Source organism: Plecotus auritus (genome assembly GCF_963455305.1).
Source record: "Plecotus auritus genome assembly, chromosome: 5".
Lineage (NCBI taxonomy): Eukaryota > Metazoa > Chordata > Mammalia > Chiroptera > Vespertilionidae > Plecotus > Plecotus auritus.
In genome coordinates, this window is record NC_137776.1 from 164,833,325 (window position 1) to 164,861,057 (window position 27,733).

The 27,733-nt window shown below is 38.4% G+C and overlaps 1 protein-coding gene across 1 annotated transcript in view; it reads left to right on the top strand.

The window, feature by feature from the left end:
• Nucleotides 1-27,459, top strand: part of RAD23B (RAD23 homolog B, nucleotide excision repair protein) — a 39,288-nt gene extending 11,829 nt beyond the window's left edge. Inside the window, exons 2-10 of the mRNA XM_080669892.1 lie at nt 243-324; nt 1,718-1,797; nt 6,414-6,754; nt 10,307-10,362; nt 14,664-14,791; nt 17,345-17,477; nt 19,291-19,418; nt 20,104-20,277; nt 25,696-27,459. Of these exons, the coding sequence (XP_080526018.1) occupies nt 243-324; nt 1,718-1,797; nt 6,414-6,754; nt 10,307-10,362; nt 14,664-14,791; nt 17,345-17,477; nt 19,291-19,418; nt 20,104-20,277; nt 25,696-25,809 (1,236 nt within the window). The 3' untranslated portion in view covers nt 25,810-27,459. The remainder of the gene's footprint in view (nt 1-242; nt 325-1,717; nt 1,798-6,413; nt 6,755-10,306; nt 10,363-14,663; nt 14,792-17,344; nt 17,478-19,290; nt 19,419-20,103; nt 20,278-25,695) is intronic.
• Nucleotides 27,460-27,733: the final 274 nt, after the last annotated feature.

The following is a 27,733-nucleotide window of genomic DNA, read 5'->3' on the forward strand; positions in this document are numbered from 1 at the left end:
CAAGCAGTCATAGTTGCAAATGTTGCATCACTTCTTTCTTTAAAAAAAAAAAAAAAGTGTGGAAAGAAATATGCGTTATTTAACTTAAGCAGTCTTCTGATAAAATATTGTAAAAGTATGATCATTAAGTTTTTTGAAGCATTAATGTATATAAAAAATGTTTCCTGCATCACTTATTCATATTCTGGGTTGGCATTTATTCTTTAGACTTTCCAAAACAAAAGTCTTTATTTTTCCTACAGGTGAAAGCACTGAAAGAGAAGATTGAATCTGAAAAGGGGAAGGATGCCTTTCCTGTAGCTGGTCAGAAGTTAATTTATGCAGGTATGGATTGAACATTGAAATTAATGTGCCATTTTCTTCCTCCTATGATATTCCTTTAGTTTTAGAAAAGAAATTGCACTACTAGCCTTATAGTAACCAGGAAAATGTATTTTAAAAGTAGACTTGTTATTTGACTTTTGTGGAGAAAATGCTTTTCCTTGTTCTTCAAAATTAGCATAACATCATCATTGTAGATGTTGGATGCCCATAGATTCTTATCTCTTTCTAGATAGGGATTTCATAGTATTTTCTTAACTGAGATAGTTTAAAGAAAACACTAACCCCAAAATTAGGAATCAGCAGCCTAAAGAGGCAGGTTGTTGGTGGCAGACATAAAACTATAATTTCTGGTTCCTAGTCTTGGTCTGTTTTCTCAGTTCCATAGAGTGGAGAGACTATTCTTTTGGTTTTAATATCTTTAGCTTTTATTCAATAACGTTTTTAAAATGGAAAATAAGTTCAAGGAAAAGTAAACCTGAAGGAATCCCGACCTCACATTTGACCTTTAGCATTACTGCTTTTTTTTTTATTGTTTAAAGTATTATATGTCTCCTTTTTCCCTGATTGACTTTCGCCCCCAACTCCTGCCCACCGAAGTCTTATGTATTTCTTTGTATCTTATCCAGCAGCTCTATATCATCTTGTCATTTCTATATACTAAATCATTTTCTGAAGTACTTTTTAAAACTATATATATATATATATATATATATATATATATAGTTTTATTGATTGCAGAGCGGAAGGGAGAGGGATAGAAACATCAATGATGAGAGAGAATCATTGACATGTCCCCCACTGGGGATCAAGCCCGCAACCCGGGCATGTGCCCTTGACTGGAATCGAATCTGGGACCCTTCAGTCCGCAGGCCGACACTCTGTCCACTGAGCCAAACCAGCTAGAGCGGAAGTACTTTTTATTGAGTATCACTTTTATAGCATTGGAACATTTCTGTCTTGCCAGGTATCTGGTATTTGTGGGAGCAGGAAGTTAGTTCTTTTCTCCTTCCCCCTTGAAGAAGGATTATAAGTTGTTTCCCAGGAGGGATCCTTATGCAATCTCAATATTAAATTTTACTTGTCTTTATAATTTTTTTCTTAGGGCCTTGTTAATATTTCCTTAACCAGCAAGTATTTTTATTATAAGTAATTTTTAAGAATTGCTTGGGATATCTGTATATGTTTGATCTTAGTCAAATGCTTATGCCTTCTTAACTGTGTTGAATTGTGTTTCCATTTATATTTATCCTCATCTTGACTGATTGGTTAATATTTTTCTTTTGGGAAAGTATTTTAATTGATAGAATTGATGTTGATGATTGTTTTAACTTTAGTTATATCTATGACAAAGGTTACTGTGCCTTAAATAACATTTTTTTCTTCATTTTACTAGGTAAAATCCTCAATGATGATACTGCTCTAAAAGAATATAAAATTGATGAGAAAAACTTTGTGGTGGTTATGGTGACAAAAGTAAGTTTAAGCCTTATTCTTTATATCTTCGTGTATGTGAGTTTTTAAATAATAATGATGCCAAGTCCAGCCATTACAACTTTGAGTGAATACAGTTATGCACATTCATAGTAGTGTGCACTTAACTATGTATTTTTTTTTTAACTTAACTAGAGGCCCGGTGCACGAAATTCGTGCACTGGAGTGGGGGGTCCCTCAGCCCAGCCTGCACCCTCTCCAATCTGGGACCCCTCAGACATCCCTCTCACAATCTGGGACTGCTGGCTTCCAACCGCTCGCCTGCCTGCCAACCTAACCATTCCCCTGCCAGCCTGATCGACGCCTAACTGCTCCCCTGCCAGCCCGATTGCCCCCAACTGCCCTCCCCAGCAGGCCTGGTTTCCCCCAATTACCCTCCCCTGCCGGCCATCTTTGACCACATGGGGGCGGTCATCTTATGCGAGGGTGTGAGGGTCAATTTGCACATTACCTCTTTATTATATAGGATTATTATTTTTTAATTCTCACCTAAGAATATTTTTTCCCATTAATTTTTAGAGAGAGTGGAAGTGGGGGGGAGAAAACATCATTATGAGAGAGGAACATTGATCAGTTGCCTCCTGGACATGCCCCAGCTGGGGATTGAACCCACAACCTTTTTGGTGTATGAGATAACGTTCCAATCAACTAAGTCATCCAGCCAAGCCTAAAATTGGGTTTTAAAGTCACAAAATAATTGATATATATAGTAGGAAGTAGAATTCAAATAAAATTTGACAACTAAATACTTTTGTACTAAGTAACAGTTTATATGGATTGGACTTGAAAAATTTTTAATCCATTAAGAACCATATTGATTTTTCAATGTTCAAGTACTTATTCATTAAATGTTAAACTTTAAATACAAAGAAAGAAATCACATGAGGAAACTTTGTCTCATCGTGTTTAAAAAAATATGATAAAATATATATAGCCCAAAATTTACCAATTTAACCATTTAAGTGTACAGTCCAGTATCATTAAGTACTTTCACATTGTGCAACCATCACCACCATCAGTTTCCAGAACATTTTTCATCTTCCCAAGCTGAAACTGTACCCATTAAACCATAACTTTCCATCCACACCTCCTCTCCACCTCTACATACTTAATGTAAGTGGAATCATACAGTATTTGTTCTTTTGTGACTGACTTATTTCAGTCCATGTTGTAGCTTTACTGTCCTTTTTAGGGCTGAATAATATTTCATTATCTCACCTAGTTTTATCATACATAGTCCATATGGAAAATGTGGTGGCAACACATTTGGATATGTATTTGTTATCGGTCTTATTACCATCAATATTATAGTAACCTTGACCATCTACATTAATAAAAGAGAAACATGCAAATTAACCACCACTCCACTATATCCACAAGCCATGCCCACCAGCCAATCAGGAGCGAGTATGCAAATTAACCCAACCAAGATGGCAGCCAGCCATGGAGCTGGAGCAAGCAGGAGGCTTGGGTTGCCCCAGCAATGGAGGAAGCCAAGTTTCCCACCCCCCTGGCCGGCCCTGGCCTCCTTTCAAGGCTATAAAGTTTCAATTATAGAAGATAAATAAATCCCAACAAAAATAGCTGCTGCCATGGAGCTGGAGCTGAGCAGGAGGCTTGGGTTGCCCCTGGCAATGGAGGAAGCCAAGCTTCCCGCCTGCCCTGGCCTCTGCTCAAGGCTACAAAGTTTCAATTATAGAAGATAAATAAATTCTAGATACTTACTTCCAGCTGGCCCTGGCCTCCGCTCAAGGAGGCACTGAAAAGAAAAAGAAAAAAAGGAGGGGCTGGGACAGCCGTGGGCAAACTACGGCCCGCGGGCCGGATCTGGTTGTTATATCCGGTTCTCTTGCTCTCCCCTCCACTCCTTTACTTTGAATTTATATTAGTTCACACAAACACTCCATCCATGCTTTTGTTCCGGCCCTCCGGTCCAGTTTAAGAACCCATTGTGGCCCTCGAGTCAAAAAGTTTGCCCACCCCTGGGCTGGGACCTTGGGTCGCCGGGTGGTGATCAGGCCAGGATGGGACAGCAGGGGCTGTTGGGGGTAAGCAGACCAGCAGGGGGGCCAGTTGGGAGTGAGCAGGCTGTCAGTGGGGGTCAGTTGGAGGTGATCAGGACAGCGGGGGGGGGGGGGGGCAGTTTGGAGTCAGCAGGCCAGCAGGGGGGCAGTTAGGGATGAGCAGGCTGGCGCGGGAGGCAGTTGGGGGTGATCTGGCTGGCGGGGGGCATTTGGGGGCGAGCAGGCTGGCAGGCAGAGTGGTTAGGGGCAGTCACGTGAGCGGCTGGAGCCAGCAGTCCCGGATTGTGAGAGGGATGTCCAACTGCGGTTTAGACCTGATCCCTGTAAACCGGCAATAGGACATCCTTCGAGGGGTCCCAGATTGGAGAGGGTGCAGGCCAGGCTGAGGAATACACACACACACACACACACACACACACACACACACACACACACACCCGTGCACGAATTTTGTGCACAGGGCCACTAGTTAGAACATAATTAAGAATTATTAGGATAGGTTCAGAATATGTGCGTGCATTTGAAGAATAGCTACTTGGAGCCTAGCCTGTACTTATCTATAATAATAAAAGCATAATATGCTAATTAGACCGAACAACCTTCTAGACGAAGCTGCGGTGGCCAAGGCAGAGGCGGTTAGGGTTGATCAGGCATGCAGGCAAGTGGTTAGGGACTAGCAGGCAGAGTGGTTAGGGGTGATCAGGCAGGCAGGTGAGCAGTTAGGCTTATCAGGCAGGCAGGCAGAGGGGTTAGGGGTGATCAGGCAAGCAGGTGAGCAGTTAGGGGTATCAGGCAGGCAGGCAGAGTGGTTAGGAGCGATCAGGCAGGCAGGCCAGCGGTTGGGAGCGATCAGGCAGGCAGGCCAGCGGTTAGGAGCCAGTGGTCCTGAATTGCGAGAGGGTGCAGGTCAGGCTGAGGGGACCTCCCCCCCAATGCATGCATTGCATGCACCAGGCCTCTAGTTTTACATAGGATTCCAATGATATTTGTGGTTGCTTTATTTTCAAGTTAGTAGTAGAAGCTAGCTATTAGAAGGCAAAGACTGATATAATTAGGCATTATGGAAGCAATGAGAAATGATCTCATTACCAAGAAGAGACAGGAAAAAGCAATTAAGGTAAAAAGTAAGCAGAAAAATTTCAAGGTTGGTTTGGTACTGTTTAGAAGGAAGCTTAAATTGCTGTTTGTGGCAACAGTGACCTTGAGGACATGGTATGTAAAAATATTATAGTGGTAACAAATGGTATTAAGGAAAATATTAAATGGCCAAAATGGATTTATTTAAATTACATTTTAATCTAGATTGGAGTTTTAGAACATTAATGATCTGCAATGTTAAATCGGCAGTTTAAAAAGTTACAGAGCTAAATACAAGAGTCTTAGAATAGGAAAAGGAGGTGATGAATGCTATTACTATTTTTTTAAGTTCCCTATTTTGCACTAGCCACTTTAAAAAAAAAAAAAAATTCTTGAAAGTATTACATATTCCCCCCTTCTACATGCATTGACCCCCCTCCAGCCCACCCCCTGCCCCAGGCCCTCACCACCCCATATATGCATGGCCTCATCTGTGTCCGTGGGCCATGCATATATGCATACAAGGTCCTTGGTTGATGACCATCCTCCCTCTCCTTCCCTCCAAGATTCCCTTAGACACCTTTTTTCTAATGCACTCTGTACTGGCTCAAATTGAACAAGACATAAGTCAGCTAATTCTTTTACAATTTTTTGTTTTATACTTGAAGCAAATTGTGTTGAATTTTACCATTTTTCATCAAAACAGTTACCTTTTGTCATTAGGAAAGTTATGAGCTAAATAGGTAGTGAACGTTGATAGGCCTTAAGAGACTAGAAAGACTCATAACGGTATGATTTTTACCCATATATAATTGCTTTTTGTTTTTGTGGGAATCATTATGGCTCTTTCTAGTTCAGAAAGTTTGGAACATGTCGTTATAACTTTATTTGGCCTTTATTTTTCTCTATTTTTTTTTTCTTTTTAATATATTTTTATTGGTTTCAGAGAGGAAGAGAGAGATAGAAACATCAATGATGAGAGAAAATCATTGATTGTTTGCCTTCTGCACGGCCCCACACTTGGGATCGAGCCCACAAACCAGGCATGTGCCCTGACCAGGAATTGAACCATGACCTCCTGGTTCATAGATCAACGCTCAACCATGGAACCCTGGCTGGCTGGGCTGGCCTTAATTTTTCTGTTTAACTACATACAGATCTCAGAAGTTATGTTAACTTCTTTGTACTTATACCTATCTGTTTTAATGCTGACTTTTTTTTTTCATATTACCTTAATATGAAGGCTGAAATTGTTGGCTAACGCTAATTGAGATTGATAGTTAAGATAATGTATATGCTGCCATCAACTTTGAAAGAGTAACAGTGATTCGAGTCTTAATGTTGACGCTTTATTATGTCACTTTACAAAGTTACTTTCAAGTTACAAGTTGTTATTAGTATTGGGTTTGTAGCATCCTGTAACAATAAAGTCTAATAAGAGAACAGGTAATAATGTATTTTATCATCTTTCATTGTTTTGCTTTTTAATGTGTTTAGCCCAAAGCCGTAACAACACCAGCACCAACAACGACGCAGCAATCAAATCCTACCACCACTACCACAGTTAGTTCTTCCACAGCACCAGCTGTGGCTCAGGTCCCAACCCCCACCCCTGCTTTGGCTCCTACTCCCACTCCCACTCCCATTCCCACTCCCACTCCCACTCCCACTCCCACTCCTACTTCTACTCCCACTCCTACTCCCACACCTACATCTATCACTCCAGCATCAACGACAGCATCTTCTGAACCTGCACCTGTTAGTGCCACAAAACAGGAGAACCCTGCAGAACAGCCAGCAGAAACACCAGTGGCTACTAGCCCAACATCAACTGACAGGTAAGAACTGGATGCTAGAAAATTGTATCTTAAAATATGTTCATAATGCGGTCTTCATGCATGTGTTTATTTTTATTATTCTGTTCAAATTAACTTTGAACTCTGATAAAAACCGGTATCAATTCTATCTGTTTAACTTTCCATAATCCAGATTTTTGTATGCTCTGCTTTATTTTTCCAGAGGGAAAAGGAAAGAGGATCAAAGTCATTTATTTTATGTAGAAAAGTCTGGAAATACAAGTGACCAAAAAGAAGAACTATAAAATAATACTATATTATAGCTTGACATATTATAAATAACTTGCATGAGTAGTATTATGTCCAATGTGGTCTTTGGAGCTGTTTCTATTTTGTGGCTTGAGTGCAACTCAGGACCTCAATGGCAGTTGCTAGAGTCCTTGGAATCAGAACCAGTCACAATGGAAAACTGCAGCAATTTACTCTTATTTCCCCAAATTACGCACCTCAGAGAAGGATAATACAAGAAGGGGAAGGGTGAGAGGAGCTCAAAAAACAAGCTACTTAGCTGTGCTTTAGTCCCTTCATCTGTGCCTTAAACATTTAGTGGACCTGTAAAGCACAAAACTTACTGAGATGATTCTCAGGAGGTATTCTGGTATGAATTTGAAGGGTATAAGAAAGTTGTTTCATCACCACTGGCCTAACATTTTATTAATAGGGATTTGTTTCTTAGGTCAGTTTTGTTCTTCAAAAACTATTAAAATGCAGATTCCACTCTTAATTGTTGGTAGCTGACTTAGAGAAACCGCACTTGTGCACAAGAACTGTATTGTTTTTAATTGAGGACAAATTTGACCACACTAAATGTTCATTAGTAAGGAGATGACTTGATTTGTGTATGACCTGTTCATATTAGAGAGCAGTGCTACTCAAAATGCAGTGATCAGTAGACAGCATCAGCATCACTGGGAGTTTAAGTTAATTCTTAAGCTTCACCTCAGATCTCTAAATCAAAATTATCTGGGGGTTGGTCCCAGAAGTTGGTATTTTACCAAGCCTGGTGAATTCTTAGGCTTCCTAAAGTTTGGGAAGCTCTGATATCCAGTACCACAGGTCAGTGAAAATATGCAGTATATATTTGCATTAAATAAATATGGTTTCAAATATAAAAAGCAGATTACAAAATAATACAGATAATATCCGTAAACCAAACATAAGCCACAAACGACATTGTGTATTTCTATGGGTATGCATATTAATGTGTAGAAAAACAGTACCAAAGGGATAATATGTTGACTGACTGATAAATGGTTTCCTCTGCAGATAGGAAAGAAGCGGTGAGGCGAAATCAAGAATGAAGAATGGTAGTTAAATGATACCTCAATCTTAGCTGTAATGTTTAAAAATAAATTTTAAAACAATGTGCAGCCTGACTGTTGTTGCTCAGTGATGTTGACCTATGAACCAGGAGGTCGCAGTTCGATTCCTGGTCAGCGCTCATGCTCTGGTAGCAGCTTGATCCCCAGTGGTGGGTAGACTTGCAGGAGGCAACCAATCAGTGATTCTCTCTCCTCATTGATGTTTGTATCGCTCCCTCTCCCTTCTCTGAAATCAATAAAAACATTTTTTTTAAATGGAACAATGTGCAAAAATATAGCACACATTATTCCTTTTTTTAAAAATTGGTTATTTAAATCTTCACCCAAGGATATTTTTCCATTGAGTTTTAGAGAGAGGGAAAGACAGAGAAACACATCAATTGGTTGCCTCCTGCACAAGCTCCAACCAGGGCCCGGGCCGGGGAGGAGCCTGCAACCTAGGTACGTGCCCTTGACCAGAATTGAACCCGGGACCCATTGGCCTGCCAACGCTCTAGCCACTGAGCCAAACCAGCCAGGGCAGCACACATTATTCTGTAAAAGAACAATAATGAAGGAAGCTAACCCTACCAAATAGTAAAATGTATTATGCACAGTAACGATTACAATTTAGAACGGCTCTTATTAAAAAGATTGCTCATGAAATAGACAGTAGTCTAGAAACAGACTAAAATACCTAGGGACTTAATATACTATAAAGATGTAATTTCAGACAACTGTGGGAAAAAGGCTGTTGGAATAAATGCCTAGTCTTCTGGATGATGGATTACAGACCTTACATTCACAAAAATAAATTCTACATGGGTAAAGATTGAATATAAAGGTGAAACCATAAACTAGAAGAGAACATAGGAAAAACAAAAATAATCTTAACCAAAAAGTCATAAAGGGGGAGCAATTAATATATTTGACTATAGAAAGAATTTAAATGTTGGCAACCAAACTAAAAATTCCTTAATAAAAGCTTGATTTGATCAATTAAATGGAATACTGCATCTGTTGGGAAAACCTGCCGAAGTTATGGTTGTGCTGACATGGAATAATTGTTAAGTTAAATGAAATCACACACAAAAGAGGACACAAGTGATTGTTTTATAGAAACTGGTAATGGTGGTTGTCTCTGGGCAGGGGTCTTGTACATAAGAATTAGTTTCTGGGTACATATTTCTTTGGGAAGTTTTGCCTTCTACACATTAGTTTCCCTGTCTAGTTAATGAAGGTACTTTAGAAATTATACCAAAGAATTATAATAATCTTATTGGGTATTACCATACCAGACACTCCGCTAAGCACTTTACCAGCAATAGCCCTACACACAACATTTTGCAATATATAGATGCTATTGTTGATCTCATTGTATTGATAAACCAAGGCTTAGAAAGTTAAATTCAAACTTAAGTAGTTCCCTTACTTTTGCTATGCTTCATACAGAACTAAAGTATATTGTGTTTGTTTTTAAAATTGGGACAGAGCTATAAGTGTGTGTTGTCTTATTGTGTATGTTTTAATCTAAACTGCTAACTGCTACCTTCACCGCTTTTGTAAACTTAGGTTTATTTTTCTTCGGCCTACTCTTGGTGGTCTCTTATAATCTTGTTTTTGTCTACTTTGTTTTTCAGACTCATCAGTAATTGCCCAACAGAAACTTAGTCCCTTTAAATTGGTTTACTTTCAGTTACAACTTGGATTTAACTCTCTTCTGCACTTTTTGGTTATGCTGTGTTCCTTTACTTAGATGCCTTCTTTTTCCAGTTTTTGTGTTCAAAACTTACCTATAAGATCTAACTAAATTCCACTATGTAAAGACTTTCCAGGTCTTTCTACCTTAATGTAGTTCCTATATGTGCTGGTTATCATGTACTGCTTTTGGTATTTTTACTGTGATTTGACTTACAGATTATTTAACTTCTTATGTAAATTCTTTCAGGGAATAGTTGTTCATTATCTTTATTGTATTCCTTAAACAGTAAGCTATCTGTGAGGATGTTATATTAAATCTTAGGACATTTAAAATGATGGATGTGTAGAACAGAATGAGTATTAAGATTGAAAGTTCTCCCAAGCCATACATGTTATGGATAAATAAAGTTTTGGGGTTTAGCCAGACTTAAATTTAATTAAAAATCAAAGAATCTCTACAAATTAGACAGTTACTAAACTTTAATAAAAATTTTACATACTTTCTGATATAATTTTCTAAAACCTTTTACAGTACATCAGGAGATTCTTCTCGGTCAAATCTTTTTGAAGATGCAACAAGTGCACTTGGTAAGTATCTACATTGTAAGTAACCTTATAAGAGATAGGGAAGAGGTTTAAGTTTAGTTCTCTGAATCATGATAATGTGTTTGTTATGGTTGCTTATAATCAAGTTGATTTAGATAATTTAATTAATAATAATAATTAAATTATTAGTATTAATAATTTAATAATAGCTTTGTAAAGTAATGTTTCATACATTAACTCCCCTTTTTTTCAAGATGGCTTGTTTTTAAATTTTTCAGTTAGATTTGACATTCAATATTATGTTAGTTTCAGGTATACAGCATAGTCGTTAGACATTTATATAACTTACAAAGTGATCCCCCCCAATAAGTCTTGTACCCACCTAAGCGACCAGTCTACTGACCAGTCGACCTTTTAACTATTTGCATTGACGCGGACTGACCACCAGGGGGCAGAAGCTCAATACAGAAGCTGTCCCCTGGTGGTCTGCGCTCTCACAGCACGAGCACTGCTCAGCTGACCAACAGGTGTCAGACCCAGCGGGGATGAGCGGGAGCAGCGTGGCCACCCAGGCTCAGCTCAGGCTCCTCCCTGGCTACCTCCTGCTTCACACACTACTACATCCCTCTGGGGATGTCTGACTGCTGGTTTCGGCCTGCTCCCTGGTGGTCAGTGGACGTCATAGCGACTGGTGGAACGGTCAGACACTTAGTATACTACACTTTTAATTATATAGGATGTCCCTAAGCTGTACTCACATCCCCATGACTATTTTGTAACTGTGAATTGTACTTCTTAATAACTTCACCTTTTGACCCAACCCTTCAGTCCCCATCCCATCTGGCAACCACCTGTTTATTCTCTGGATCTAGGAGCTTGTTCCTGTCTTGCTTGTTCTTTAATTTTGTTTTTCAGATTTCATATCTAGTGAAATCATAAGGAATTTGTCTTTTTCTGTTCAACCTATTTCACTTAGCACCATACATTCTAGATCCATTCATATTGTCAGAAGTATACATTGAATCCTTTAAATTGTACTGTTAGAGTCAAGTGTACTTTTTTCCTTAAAGCTCATAATTTTTATTTTCCAAATGAACTTTAAATATTATTTTAACAAAGCTTGACCTGTGTATTATAAAATGTTTTTGAAATGGGTATAAAATGTTACTAAAATCTGTCTCACACTTCATCTTTATTCACTTCTAGCCTTTATTTCAGCTTATAGCCTTGTACGTTCCCATTTATACCTTGTTGCTTATATTGTACTTGCAGTAGAAATGCCTTTTTATTCCAGCTTCTAATTTTACCTACTGAATAATGTCTTTCCATCTTATCTCCATACCTATTCTAGCAAAATCAGTTTTGTTTTTCCCTTCATTTTTCCATTTTTTAAACTGCCAACTAGAAAAACTGTAATCTCCACCAACTCCTTAGTTTCCAGTTGACTCATCTTTTATTCTGCCATCTGATTCCTCTTTGTTCCCTTCCTTGCTTGTATTATCATCCACCCTCTACCAAAACATTGGCATCATCCTTGGCCCTCTGCCTTTTGGCCTAGTGAGACCAGGAGTCTTCTTCCCAAAGTCTCTGCTGCCATTTATTTGCCTTAGTTTATATCCTTTCCTCACTGATATTCTTGAATTATCCGCTTGTAACTGGCCTATTCTCTACCATAGTGGACTTTCTAAAAGGTAAATCTAGTAATGTCATTGTTAGTTCATTTCACAGCTCATAGTGACCTAGAAGATAAGTCCAAAGGTTCTTCATCATTACTTCTTTTTATTTTTAATTAAATATATTTTTATTGATTTGAGAGAGAGAGAGAGAGAAACATCAGTGATGAGAGAAAATCGTTGATTGGCTGCCTCCTGCACATTCCCTACCGGGAATCGAGCCCACAACCTGGCCCTGGGCATGTGCCCAACCACTGAGCTACCCTGACTGGGCCATCACTACTACTTTAGCTCTTGTCTTGTGTTATCCATTGTCCCTAATTTTTTTGTCACTAGCCTTTGTACCTTTTTTCTTTTATTGATTTCAAAGAGGAAGGGAGAGGGAGAGAAATAGAAACATCAATGATGACAGAGAATTGTTGATCAGCTGCCTCCTACATGCCCCTACCAGGGATCAGGTCTGCAACCCAGGCATGTGCCCTTGACCAGAATCGAACCCAGGACCCTTCAATCTACAGGCCAATGCTCTATCCACTGAGCCAAACCAGCTAGGGCAGCCTTTGTACTTTTAATATCTAAAAAGTATCAAAATGCAACTTGATTAATTAGGAAGCATAGTTTTAAGAGACACAGCATGATTAGGTGTAGGGGCTCTGGAATCTTGACAGCCTGTGTTTGTGTCTCAGCTGTCCCAAATGGCATTAATTGGGTCTTTGTTCTCTATTTTCCCATGCCGGGATGATTTAAACTATGTATTTTCTGATTAGGGAGGAGTATATAAACCATTTGCTCGCAAGTGTCCTCGGTTAGGTAAGATAAGGTCTTGCAATTTACAAGGTGGCTGCAAGCTGCCCAAACTGTTTGGCCTTGTTTAATTTTATTATCTCAGTTGCCCTGGGATTTTCCTAGCTTCTTACTATCCTGCCACAATAGGACCTACCAGATGTGCTAATAGATTAGATGTGGAAACGGGAAAGAGAATTGAAACCACTGAGGTTTTTTATTCAAATATTTGGATGGATAGCAGTGCTATTTATTGAAGTGGAGATCGAAGATAATAATGGGACATATTGAGGGGGAAATCTTGAGAGATCCAAAGTCATGTATTGGTATTGTTTTAGTAGTGAGTGGAATGTGAGGAAATGGGCACAGTATGTGCAGACAGCTATGGCTGTGAATGGGAGAGAGTAGACAAATGGACCAGTTCTTGAAAGAGGAATTGGGATATGATGAAGGGAGGCATGTTTTTGTTTTTAGAATGACATTCAAGGACATAGTTAGCTTCTGATCAGGATATTAAAGTGGAAAGGGAAGGGTGGAAGATGGACAAGAAAAATAACCAAAAGACCGAGTTCTTTGAGGAGACAAGAAGGGGAATAATGGTACCCAGAACATGAGTGGAAAAAAAAGTGGCTTAAGTGAGGTAAAAGTGACATACTGAATGATAGTGCTTGATTCATTGTACCAGCTTTCTGTGGTACTTGAAATTCTAACTTTCTAGCTTTTAACCTTCTTCCCCCCTCTACTTTGATAATAAAAGGTGTCAAAGGAAAACAACTTTTATGGCAGAGCTGATTGCTTAAAATGCTCCTCTTATTTTCAAAGTCATGTTGCTGTCCTGGGCGATCTGCTAATTCTATCCTATATTTGTGCTACATTTATACCCTATATTTTTATTGTACTTATTAAACATACTATATTAGTTTTCTATTGCTACTTATTACTTGTAATAAGTTACCACAAACTTAGTGATATAAAACAACACAGATTTATTATTGCTTTATAGTACTATAGGTTAGAAGTCTGACATGGACTAAAAATCAAAGGACTAAATTACTGGGCTAAAATCAGGGCTGCATTCATTATTTTCTGGGGACTCTAGGGGAGGATTTATTCTATGTCCTTTGACCTTCTAGAGCAGCCGTGGGCAAACTACGGCCTGCGGGCCGGATCCGACCCGTTCGGCTGTTCTATCCGGCCCACGGAGCCAAAAGAGCGGAGGGTTCTCTTGCTCTCCCCTCCGCTCCTTTACTTTGAATTTATATTAGTTCACACAAACACTCCATCCATGCTTTTGTTCCGGCCCTCCGGTCCAGTTTAAGAACCCATTGTGGCCCTCGAGTCAAAAAGTTTGCCCACCCCTGTGCTAGAGGCTGCCCACATTCCTTGGCTCTTAGCCCTTTTGCCCATCATCATCAAAGCAGCATAGCATTTCTTACTTTGCCTTTCTCCTTTTCTTTACATCTGTTTCTCTGATACTCTTATCTGCTTCCCTCCTATTTTTAAGGACCCTTGTATTGGGCCCACTCACATAATCCAGGATAATTTCCCTATTTAGCTGATAAGCAACCTTACTTCCCATTTGCCAGGTCATCTAACATATTCATAGGTTCCAGGGATTGGCATGGGTGGAGAGGCATTATACACCTAGCACTGTGGTCGGCAAACTCATTAGTCAACAGAGCGGAAAACGGCTGCTGGCTCGTGAGCCACAGTTTGCCGACCATGGACCTAGCACATACATGTTGTAGTTCATACTGTTATTCATCTTTGTATTCCCAGCACTTTAGTGCCTAAAACATTGTATATATTCAAGAAGTATGGAGAGTGTTTGACATTAAATGTTCTCTTTCTTTTCCCTCCTCCCACCTTGCTCTCAACTTTTTGTAGTGACAGGTCAGTCTTACGAGAATATGGTAACTGAGATCATGTCAATGGGCTATGAACGAGAGCAAGTAATTGCAGCCCTGAGAGCCAGTTTCAACAACCCTGACCGAGCGGTGGAGTATCTTTTAATGGTGAGAAACATTTTACTTCTTCATTCTAGTTTAAGACCAAAATCTCAAAGAAACAAAGGTTTGAAGGAATAGTAAAAATTCACAGAAGAATAATAATATATGCTAGATAATTTACACCATGCTTTTTCTTAGTATGCTAATGTTTTGTGTTGATAAAATTACCTCATTAAAAGATTTTGAAAGGATTTTTAGTTACTAAACAACATAGCTGAGTTGTAAAGTTAGCTATCCATTTGGAGTAGATCATTTTTCCCCAATTATGTCATCCTCAACGGCTGATAGTTAGTTGTATTTGGGGATATAGAGGAAGATTTCTTTTTTATATAATCCTAACATTTTAGTACCTAGATGTACTGTTTAAAGCAGGAGTTTCAAGTTGTTAGAAGCCCAACCCAAATTTTATTAATCACTAACTTTATAATTACCTAGGGGCCCGGTGCACGAAATTTGTGCATGGGGGAGGGCGGTCCCTCAGCCCGACCTGCACCCTCTCTAATCTGGGAGCCCTCAGGGGATGTCCTACTGATGGCTTAGGCCTGCTCCCTGTGGTTCTCTGCTTTCTGTGGGGGCCTGCTTGCCCTTAGCCGCCGGAGCCACGGGCAAGCAGGGCCCTGGTATCTACTCCCTGTGGGGGCCCTGCAGGGGGACTGCTTGTCCCTCGCTGCCACGGCCAGGGGCAAGCAGGGCCCTGCTGTCTGCTTGCTGGCTGTGGGGGATGTTCCTGCCCTGCCCTGGCTGTTCTACACCTGCGCATGTAGGCCCAGAGTAGCCGAGGGTGGTTCTAGGACCCCGGCCACTGCGGGCCTACAGGCTCAGAGCGGCCTGGCTCCCAAGGATGCCTGTCCCCAGGACGCAGGCCACCTGGTGCCGCCCTACCCCCAGCCACGCCATGACTATGTATACAAATTAACCCACCATCTTTGTTTGGGTTAATTTGCATACCCACCCCTGATTGGCTGGTGGGTGTCGTGGAGGTAAGGTCTATTTGCATATTTCTCTTTTATTAGTGTAGATTACTATGTAAAATAAATATAGAAATTTTAGAAATTAGAGATTTCACTTTAGATATTCAAATAATCTGATTTACCAGGACAAGTTGGATCCCAGATTTTTGCAAGAGATTAGGGAAAGTTTTAGATCATAGATCTTTAATTCACTATCTTCCTCTTTCATTCACTGTTACCAGACATAGTGTTATGCATTTAATTTAACATATCATGTTGCTTTCCTGGTTCTATTGACATTTGAATTGTTAGCTTGTTTATAGTTGGTAGCAGTTGAGGGAATTTCAAGTAAGTTATTGTCTGTTACTAGCATAAAGGTTTTTGAGAAATAGATTGTTGTGAGCATGGACTGAAATCCTTGATATTTTATGACAATGAATATCTGTTACTTTTATAGATGTGGCATAGGCTAAAGCAGTGGTCGGCAAACTGCGGCTCGTGAGCCACATGCGGCTCGAGAGCCGCGGTTTGCCGAATTGTCTGGTGTTTTGAAGTATCATCAAAGTATTAATTTGCCCTAAATAGCATCCATGATCCTAAACTAAATATGGGAAATACAGTCCACAGTTTAACCCATTCCTTTGTTTCCAGCTTATACTTCTGTTATAAACTCCTGTTCAGATAGTAGTTTCAGGAGAGTCATGAGCCAACGAATGCTCTGCCTGCACCAGTTATTTGCATACTCATTTGCATGTGAGATTCACCAAACCCTTTCTTAGCATATTATTTAATCTTTTGAATGCTCTTTTCCATTGTCTTCTTGAGGAGAGTCTTTAAAATGCCGGCAGTTCATTTTATTACTTAGTTTGGAATTGAGGAATCATATTGTATTGATAATCACCGTGTGGTGGAGGAGTAACATTAACTACATTTCAAGTTCTCAGTAGCTACATATGGCTGGCTAATTTTATTGGACAGCAGAGCTATGGAAAATATTTCCATTATCATGGAAAGTTCTGTGGACAGTGCCACTGCTGCTTTATATTACAGAAACGTGGGTTCTTCTACACCAGTGGTCGCCAACTGGTGGTCCGTGAGGTCCGAAAGGTTGGTGACTGCTGTTCTATACCACACTAAGGCCATTTCTAACCTAATTTAAATATATGTAGTTTTCAGGTAAGTCTTGATCCTTTGCCCCCCATTTATTAATTTTTTTATTTTTTTTATTTTTTAGAGAGGAAGGAAGTGGGGGGAGAGAGAGAGAGACATTGATTTGTCGTTCCATTTATATATGTATTCATTGATTGCTCCGTGTATGTGCCCTGACTGGGGATTGAACCTGCAACCTTGGGATATCAGATGCTCTAACCCAGCGGTCGCCAACCTTTCGGACCTCTCGGACCACCAGTGGACTGCGGGTTGGCGACTGCTGCAGTCTAACCAACTGAGCTACCTCGCTAGGGCTTGAGCCTTTACTTTTAATTGAAACATACCTCTCTTTGATGCTTTTGGAAATTAGACAAGGATATTAAATATGTTAGTAAATCTTTTACTCTGTGTAATATTTTAAATGACAGGATATTTTAAAGCTTGGAAATTGTAATTATAGGGAATTCCTGGAGACAGAGAAAGTCAGGCTGTGGTTGATCCCCCTCCAGTAGCTACTACTGGGCCTCCTCAGTCTTCAGTGGCTGCAGCTGCAGCAACTACGACAGCAACAACTACAACAACAAGTTCTGGAGGTAAAGTGGAAGCTTTTGGATGGGGAGGAAATGGTCCTGAATTTGTACTGTAAAATAATTTAATCTGAAGTATTTTGAGGTGAGGTTTATTCCCAGAGCATTTGGATAAATCCTAAGGTATTCCTGCTGGTATTCCGCATCATTGCTGTCATTTTGGTAGAGAGCATATTCTAAGGAAGAGATACTTCCCAGTTTGCATTCCTTGTTACATTCCGAAGCCACTTTGAATGGTTTACTCGCCTTGTCTCTTTCTCTCCTTATAAATGTCATTGAGTATGTGTAATTCCAAAACCAGTAGTATCTTAGTGGTTATTATACAACCAAGGAATTAAAACCTCAAAAGGTTTAAAATCTTGTGTCTAGAGGTGAAAGCAAACTTGAATTCAAGTGTCTACTGGCCAATACCCACATTTCCATTGCCAAAAATTTGACTACAAAGCAAGGCCTGGAGCCTTTGGTAGGCCCAGGAATTAGTGTTCTTCATTCTTTTGTGTATTGAGAAAGTATTCAGTTAATTTTGAAGAGGCCATTCATTAATGCATATTGTAGCTCTAATTACGGCAGTCAGTTCTGGTTGATAAAAATTTCTAAGTACTTTGTGTACAGTCTCCCAGAGGACAGGACAGACTTGTCATTTCTGGAGAATTAGCATGGGAATGGAAAGAGGAGGCACGGCCTTGATTCAGATTGAGGATGCTGTCCCCATTCACTAGCACTTACCAAATAACAGTTTCTGAGTCTCATTTTCTTCATCTATAAAACTGGTCTTACACAAAGAAGAATAAATATCTGTGTTATGTGACCACTTTAATTTGAATGATTGTCTTGAATTAAAATTTAGGAAAAAACATATAAAATATTACCATTATTCATTAGTAACCTCAAAACAATTCTTTTGTATGTAATTTTTTATTTTGTATAACATAACCAGACAAATACCACCCCCCCACACACAAAAGTCACAAGTTCTAGATCTTATACCTTATTTGGCATTATTAATATTATTATAAAGGGATCTTGGACGAAAGAGTTCTAAATATTACTAGATTGTCTTGTGGCTTATCTCAAGTTTTTATAGATTATAAATATTTAAAATTTGATAGCAATAAAATAATCTTCCAATAGTAATTCAGTTGTGTTAATAAAACTCCATCTGATCTGCAAACCTAAACTCTTTCTTAAATTTTAATTATTAAATACAAGGGTTGGCAAAAATAGGTTTACAGTGTGAGTATATGAAATACAGTTTATTCTTTTTAAAAATATATTTTTATTGATTTCAGAGAGGAAGGAAGAAGGGGAGAGAGGTAGAAACATCAATGATGAGAGAGAATCATTGATCGGCTGCCTCCTGCATACCCTCCACTGGGGATCGAGCCCACAACCTGAGCATGTGCCCTTGACCGGAATCGAACCTTGGACCGGATCCTTCAGTCCTCAGGCTGATTCTCTATGCACTGAGCCAAACCATCTAGGCCACAGTTTATTCTTGTATTATTAATTTGTATTTCTCCATACAAACAACTGTAAATCTACTTTTGTCCACCCCTGTTACAAATTTCCCAGGAATTCAAGCTCAGATTGTTTTGGGGTTTTTATTTGTTTTTTCTTAGTCCTGCTATATATTTTTCTTAATAACTTTTGAGCAACAGGAACAACTTTTAGTGCTTTTTATTTTTGATAGAGAGCATGCAAAGCACAAGACCTCGGTATTATTTGTTGTTTTCAGTGTCTCTGTCTAAATTATGATTAAACCAATTCTTTGTATATGTAATTAGTACTTTTGTTTAACAATGTTTTATGTATATTTTAGGACATCCCCTTGAATTTTTACGGAATCAGCCCCAGTTTCAACAGATGAGACAGATTATTCAACAGAATCCTTCCCTGCTTCCAGCATTGCTACAACAGATAGGTCGAGAAAATCCTCAATTACTGCAGGTGACTATTTAACCATAGTTAATTTCAGAAGTGGGTTTAGAGTGCATCATATTTTAAGACCATGAGCATCCCCTTCCCCTCCACCAACTCTAAACCATTCTAAGCTACTTTCGGTAGAATATGCTACATAGATGTACTAGAAAAAGAGTTGGGGATGGAGGTTGGATTAGTTTTAGTTGCTCAAATAATAAATTTGGGAATCACCTTATTAAAGAATCTGAGAAACTCTTCAGCAAAGAAACTTTTAACTTGTCTTTTTCCCAAGCTTATTAGTAGAGCTTCGACCCTTAGGAAATATACTTGCGGGCTTAATTAATGCTTAGGTCACAAAGTATTTGAGTTTGGTACATCATTGTACTGCCTGCTAGTGTGGAAGACATATGTAAGTTCTCTTTCCTCTTACAGTCATCAAGTGGTTTTTTAGTATTGCTTTTTTGACAGTGTACATTTATGAAAGAGAATTTGAATTCTCTTAATTCTTCACTGTTTATCTCACTCAAAAGAACTGAGCTTCTTTAATAATGTGCAAGGAATCATATCCCCATAAAAACTTAATAATCTAGAATCAATCTAAAATATTACAGTTGCAGAAGTTATAGCTTCTCTCTTATTTGTATTTAGAATTCTTTTTTCCTGAAGATACTTTATATCAATGTATTTTTTTTTTCTGTCCTTCAAATCACAGCAAATTAGCCAACACCAGGAGCATTTTATTCAAATGTTAAATGAACCAGTTCAAGAAGCTGGTGGTCAAGGAGGAGGAGGAGGTGGAGGAAGCAGTGGAGGAATTGCAGAAGCTGGAAGTGGTCACATGAACTACATTCAAGTAACGCCTCAGGAAAAAGAAGCTATAGAAAGGGTGAGTTTAAGTAAACCTAACAGTTCAGTTCTTTAAACACAGTGGTCAGCAAACTGCGGCTCGCGAGCCACATGCGGCTCTTTGGCCCCTTGAGTGTGGCTCTTCCACAAAATATCACAGCCTGGGCGAGTCTATTTTGAAGAAGTGGCGTTAGAAGAAGTTTACGTTTTAAAAATTTGGCTCTCAAAAGAAATTTCAGTCGTTGTACTGTTGATATTTGGCTCTGTTGACTAATGAGTTTGCCGACCACCATTCAAACACAACAGTCACCTTTCCAATGCTCAGTGTTCACAGGGGGCTAGTGGCCACTGCATTGAATAGCACTGATCTATTTCCATCACAGGTGGAGTTCTTTTAGAGCGGAATAGAGCGTTGGGGATGGCTGGAAAGACAGACTTCTCAGGCCTGCTCTCCCACTTGTTCTTTGTGAAGCCCAGGGACCAGCAATGAATACCATTCTAGCATGAAATAGTTGTAAATATATTAAGAAACTACAAATTTCATTGATGTTTTAAAATTCAGGCAGAAAATGATCTTTAGGAATATGCCCAATTTAAGATGATCCATTTTTAGATTTATATTTCAGATTTTTTAATTTCACTATTGTTGCTAAAATCTAAAGTGTGTATAACATACAGTAAATATCAGACCCTGCCATCCTGAATCTCTTCTCATCTTACCAGGGCGACCAGTGTAGGTCATGGCACTGTAATAACCTGGTTTTTGTGATACTATGACTAGTCATTCTCTGGCCCCATTGTTAACATTTATAAATAAGGAATCATAGTGCTTGCCTGTTTCACAAAGTGTTCTGAGATGAAAATTCAATATAGTGCATTTTAACTTAGAAAATCATCTGGACAATAATTTGTCCTTGTTTATGATATAAACATATCAAATCAAGTGTTTAAGGTTTATAATTAGGTATTTCTTAAAAGATACTTTATATATCAGGCTGATATTTTCCCCTCTGAGTAAATGACACTTTCCTCAATTGTTCTATAGCAACTTTTTTTTTTTAGGTTAGTTAGGGTTATCAGTTCATGATTTCTGTGTTGGAGAAGTTTTCTCTTGTTGCTTGTGCTTTTAATGCATACTAAAAGAACATTGCCTAATACAAGGTTAAAAGATTTACTTTTGTCTTTTCTCTGAAGAGTTTATACTTATGTTGAGATTTGTGATCCATTTTGAGATATTTTTGTTTATGGTGGCTAGCTACATTTTTTTGCATCTGACTATCCAGTTGCCCCAGCACCATTTATTAAAAATACTATTCTTTCCTCACTAAGTTGTCTTGGCATTCTTATTAACAATCAATTGATAATAAATGTGAGCGTTTATTTCTGGGCTCTCAATTCTGTTCCATTGATCTATATGTTTACTATTTTAGTACCTCACTCTTTCTCTTTTTTTAATTCTCACCTGAGGATATGTTTTTACTGATTGTTAGAGAGAGAAGGAAACATTGAACGGTTGTGTGCCTTACGCACGCTCCTGGGGATTAAACCCATGACCCTTCAGTGTGCAGACGATGTTCCAACCAACACCAGCCAGGGCCTCACGGTCTTGATTACCTACTGTTGCTTTGAAATCAGGAAGTGTGAATGCTTCAATTTTGTACTTCTTCCTCAGGATTTCCATATCAATTTTAGGACCAAGTTCATTTCTGTGCCTTCTCTCTCCCCAAAACTTGCTGGGATTATGATAGATTATGTTTTTGTGTAGATCAGTTTGAGGAGTATTGCCATCTTAGTAGTATTAAGTCTTAGCAAGCCATGAACATGGGATTTCTTTCCATTTATTATTAGACTAGAGGCCCGGTGCACGAAATTCATGCACAGTGTGGGGCGTCCCCTCAGCCCAGCCTGCACCCTCTCCAATCTGGGACCCCTTGGGGGATGTCCTGCTGCCGTTTTACTTTTGCTATCATAAACCGGCAGTCAGACATCCCTCTCACAATCCTGGACCACTGGCTCCTAATCGCTCACCTGCCTGCCATCCTGATCGCCCCTAACTGCCCCCCGCTGCCGGCCAGGTCACCCCCAACTCCCTCCCACCCCCCTCCCCTCTGCCCCGGCCTGGTCACCCCTCACTGCCCCCACTCCCCCCCCCCCCCCCGCCAGCCTAGTCATCCCTCTTTCTCCCCACCCCCCCACCCCCGCCAGCCTAATCACCCCTAACTGCCCCCCTACCAGCCTGGTCGTCCCATGCAGTCTGCTGTTCAGTTGTTTGGTCATCCCTCACTAACCCCCCTGCCAGCCTGGTCGCCCCCCACAGCCTGCTTGTTCAGTTGTTTGGTTGTCCCTCACTAACCCCCTTGCCGGCCTGGTCATAGACAGCCATCTTGTGAGGGAATGAGGGTCAATTTGCATATTGCCTCTTTATTATATAGGATTTTCTATAATATCTTTCGGAAATGTTCTATAGTCTTCAGTTTGTACTTTTTGTGTTAAATTTATTCCTAAGTATTTTTATTGTTTGTGATGCTATTATAAGTGAAAGTATTTTCTTAATTTCATCTTTAAATTGTTCCGTTCTAGTTATATAGAAATACAATTTATTTGATTTTATATCTTCCAACCTTCCTGAACTCATGTATTGATTCTGATCATTTGGGTGTGTTCCTTAGGATTTTCTGTGTGAAAGATACCATTTTTAAGTAGACATGGTTTTACTTATTTTCTAATATGGATGCATTATTTATTTGTTTGTTTTGTGTGACTAATTGCTCTATCTAGAGCCACCTGTGTATTGGTGAAGAGAATGACGAGAGTCAACATTGCTCGTCTTAATCTGCATCTTCAAGGAAAATATTTCAGTCTTTTCATTATTAAGTATGATGTTAGCTATGGGTTTTATTAAATTCCTTTTGTTGGGTTGAGAAAGTTTCCTTCTACTTCTAGTTTGTTGTACATTTTTATCACAAAATGGTTTTGGATTCTGTCAAATGCTTTTTGTGTGTTTATTAAGATCATCATGTAATTTTGTTCCTTTTCCTGTTAATATGCTTTATTATGTTGGTTGATTTTTGTATGTTGGAGCAACCTTGTATTTTTGGGATAAATCCCACTCAGTTATGGTGTACAATCCTTTTTTATGTTGCTGGATTTGGTCTGCTAGTACTTTGTTGAGGATTTCTGGATCTACATACGAAATATAGGTCTGTAGTTTTCTTGTGGTGTGTATGTCTGGTTTTGGTATCAGTGTAATAATACTGGTCTTATAGAATGAGTTTGGGAAATGTTCCCTTATCATCTCTTTAGAAGAATTTATGAAAAATTGAGGTTAATTTTTCTCTAAATGGTTGCTAGAATTCACTAGGAAAGTAATCTGGGCCCAGCTTGTCTGTTCAGATTTCCTGTTTCTTCTTGAGCCAATTTTGGTGGTTGTGTTTTTGTTGTTTTGTTTTGTTTTCTGTTGTCTTTCTAGGAATTGTCTATTTAATCTTTTATCTAATTTGTTCATAATATTTCCTTAATAGTTGTTATTTCTATAAAAAATATAAATGTTTTCACATTTATTTTTGATTTTAGTAATTTTAATCCTCAGCTTTCTTCCCCTCCACCCCCCCCCCTTTTTTTTGTCGGTATTGTTGATCTAAAGAAAAAAACACTAACTTTTGGATTTGCTAATAAGTCTCTCTGTTTTGTTTTTTTTTTATTTTTTATTAAGGTATTATATGTGTACATATCTTACCATTGCCTCCCCCCACCCCACTCCCATACATGCCCTCACCCTCCAATGTTTTGCATCCGTTGGTTATTCTTATATGCAAGCATATAAGTCCTAAGTCTCTCTGTTATTGTTGTAAGTTTCCATTTTATTTATTTTCTCAGTCATCTTTATTATTTCTCTCCTCCGCTTGCTTTGAAATTAATGTTTTCCTTTTTATAAAATTGTTTTATTGATTTCAGATAGAGAAAGAGAGAGTTAAAAGTATTTTCCAGTTTCCTTTGTGATTTCTTCTTTAATCCGTTGGTTATTTTGGATTTGTTTTAATTTCTACATGTTTATGAATTTTTCAAATTTCCTTCCATTATTGATTTCTAAGTTCATTCCATTGTGGTCAGAGAGCACATTTTGTATGGTTTTAATCCTTTTAAATTCATTGAGGTTTCTTTTATGGCCTAACATGGTCTTTATGGAGAATATTCATGTGTACTTGAGAAGGACGTGTAATCTTCTTGTGTTAAATGTTTTGTAAGTGTCCATTAGGTCTTGTTGGTTTATTGTGTTGGTAAGTCCTCTGTTAGCTTTTCGATCCTCTTTCTAGTTGGTGCATCCATTCTTGAACATGGGGATATTGGTCTCCCAACTATTGTTGAATTGTCTTTCTCCCTTCAATTCTGTCAGTTTTTGTTTCATGAATTTTGGAACTTGGTTATATATGTGTATAATGAAGTATTTCTGATGTTTTATCATACTAAAATGTCCTTCGTTATTGTCTTAAAGTCTATTTTGTCTGGTATTAATATAGCCACTTCAGATCCTTTTTTGTAATTGCTTGTATGGTATATGTCTTTTTTCATCCTTTTTCTTTCAGTATATTTGTGTCTGAATCTAAAGTGTGTATCTTATAGAAGCTTATAGTTGGATTGTGCTCTCTCTCTGCCTTTTATTTCAGCTAGCCCATCTTTAATCTGAATAAGACCTAAGTAAGAAAATCATTTAAAGTTCTTCTCCTTTTGTGGATGAATATTCATGCTGAACTTGGACTTGTGCCCAGATTTTTAGGTCATTTCTTGATTGAGGCAGTTTAGAAGAGGGTTCATAACATTGGCTGACAAACTAATAGTATCTATTGAATAAGATCATTGACCTTAGTTTTTCAAGGCTTTACTGAGTTACAAGTGATTTCTAATAGATCAAGAAAACGAAAGTGGTTTGTGTCACCATTTACAATGCTCTAAAAATTAAGCAGATAAGAATAGAACACCATATGTCTTTATTTCAGAAAGATTATGTAATATTACTAATAATTGATCACTCGTTTTTCTAGTATGAGGTGTTTCACAAGGCAAGGAGATTGAAAATGATATTTGATCCTAGTGAAGAATATGACTTTCTTTACAAATAATTAGGTGATGTAATTAAACTTATTTCCATTTGTTCTCATCCATATCTTCACCCCTCAAATACTAAAAGCCATTTAATTTACCAATTTCTTATTTTTAAACCGCCATAGTAAGCAGCTAATTTTTAGTGTTAATGCCAGTAGTTGTTAGTAAAGTATCTGTTAGTTGAATAGCTTTAACTAGGAACAAATAATTTTGTACGTGGTGGTTAAAGGAAAGAGTGTAGGTTCCATTTGATCCCTTGGGTTGCATAGGGATGGATCCATGTAGAATTCTCAAGAGCGTTTATGTCTTTTACAGTAGTGCTGTGCTGGAATGATACATTTTCTTTCTTTTCTTACAGTTAAAGGCATTAGGATTTCCTGAAGGACTTGTGATACAAGCATACTTCGCTTGTGAGAAGAATGAGAACTTGGCTGCCAATTTTCTTCTACAGCAAAACTTTGATGAAGATTGAAAGGGACTTTTTTTTTTTTTTTTAAATCTCACACTTCACACCAGTGCATTACACTAACTTTGTTCACTGGATTGTCTGGGATGACTTGGGCTCATATCCACAATACCTGTATAAGGTAGTAGATTATTGGGGGTGGGAGGGAGGGATCTAGGATAAATACAGTGCATGTCTGCTTCAATTAGCAGATGCTGCAGATCCACACAGTGTGTAAAATAGACAACCAAAAAGCAGCTTTTGCAGGTCTCTATCTCTTGTATAAAACAGTAGGTAACTTCCTAGGTTTCACTCTTTTTAGTGTACTAGATCCAGAAATTTAGTGTAATGCCCTGCTTTATATTTCTTTGACTTAACATTGGTTTCAGAAAGAATATTTGCTACCTAGAATCTACAGTCTCTATTTCATGGCAACACTGGATAATGGCTTTATGAAATTGAAACAAATTTGGAACAACTGCAAAGAGATGCCAAATAATTGATGGTTATTGTTGCTGCTTCAAATAAGTATAAAATTAATGTCAAGAAAGCCCATTCTTTCATGTTAAATACTTGGGTTGGGGTGGAAAAGAAGGGGAACCTTTTCTTAAAGTGAAAATACTGCTATTTTAAAATCTCTTGATCATTGAATGTGAGACCCTTCTAACATGATTTGAGAAGCTGTACAAGTATAGGCAGAGTTACTTTCCTGTTTACATTATTTTGGTTTGTTTGGGGGAAAATTGGTAGGTGTCTAATTACTGTTTACTTCCTTGTTATATTGCAGTAAAAGTTTTAAAACCACCATTGCATGTTTGCTTTTGATGTATCCCTTTGTGGAATTAGCACTTTGGGCCCAATGGAGAAATGCAGCGCTCACTCTCCCTCGTCCCTTGCCTCAGCAGAACCATGCTTGTCACCAAGTTGTGAGTTTAAACTGCTGCCTTTCTTAAACCCACACAAGGCTGATTCAGTTCAAAATTAATGCAAATGTTTCAAATCTGGGTTTCTGATATTTGTAAGTGTTTTCTCTTATTAAATAAGAATGTATGGCCATTAAATTGCTTTCAAAAAGAGAAGGTGGACAGAACTATAATCCAGCATCTTTTATTTGAAAGACTAAGGAAATCTTTTGGATGGGTTGGGAGATGAGGCTGGGAAAGTACTTCGGAAAATATACAATCAAGATATCTCGTAGCATATTAAAAGAAAACTCTAAATAGCAGTGTTGGCTTTTATTTGGATTTTTTCATCTCAGTTTTTCTTTGGAATCTTCTTCATTGGCATTGTTACTTGATCATAAAGAGGGGGCAGATGTCTACTTGTTCAGTTTTCCAAATCTATTTTCCTGACTATAAACAAGACTTTAAAGAAATTTTTTTTCCGCCATCTGATACTGAATTAAGAAGATGAATTTGCACAGATTTCTCCCTGCATAATCTCTTGCAATAATCCTTAGCATCGTTTGGTGATGACTTTTAAGCTTTTACATCACGCACTCATAACCTATCTCATTTGAAAATAAATGAAATCATGGTTTCTCCCCACAATGTTAATCATGTGACTTAATCTTCATGTGTTTATTCCGTAAACTCAACAGGCCTTTGGACTTTGTATTACCTGTATGTTTTATAATGAATCATGCAAAATATCTCAGGAGAATAAAAGGAGAATTTGTAAATATGTTCCCTCTTTCAAGACAGGAGTTGGGAAGAGGGGTGGCATTTCTGGTTGGATCATGGAATACTTTATTTTATGACATTTTATCTGCTACCTGATTGCTCACAGATAGCGAAAACTGGAAAAAGGATAAAAAAACAACAGCAGCCTCTTCCTTACTCTGGAAAGTGACAGCAGAAGTTGGTGGCATGGAGCTTTTGTCCTTGGACAACAAAACTACATAAGTGGGATTAATGATTACCAGAAGACAGTTCAGGCCAAGTTTTGACCA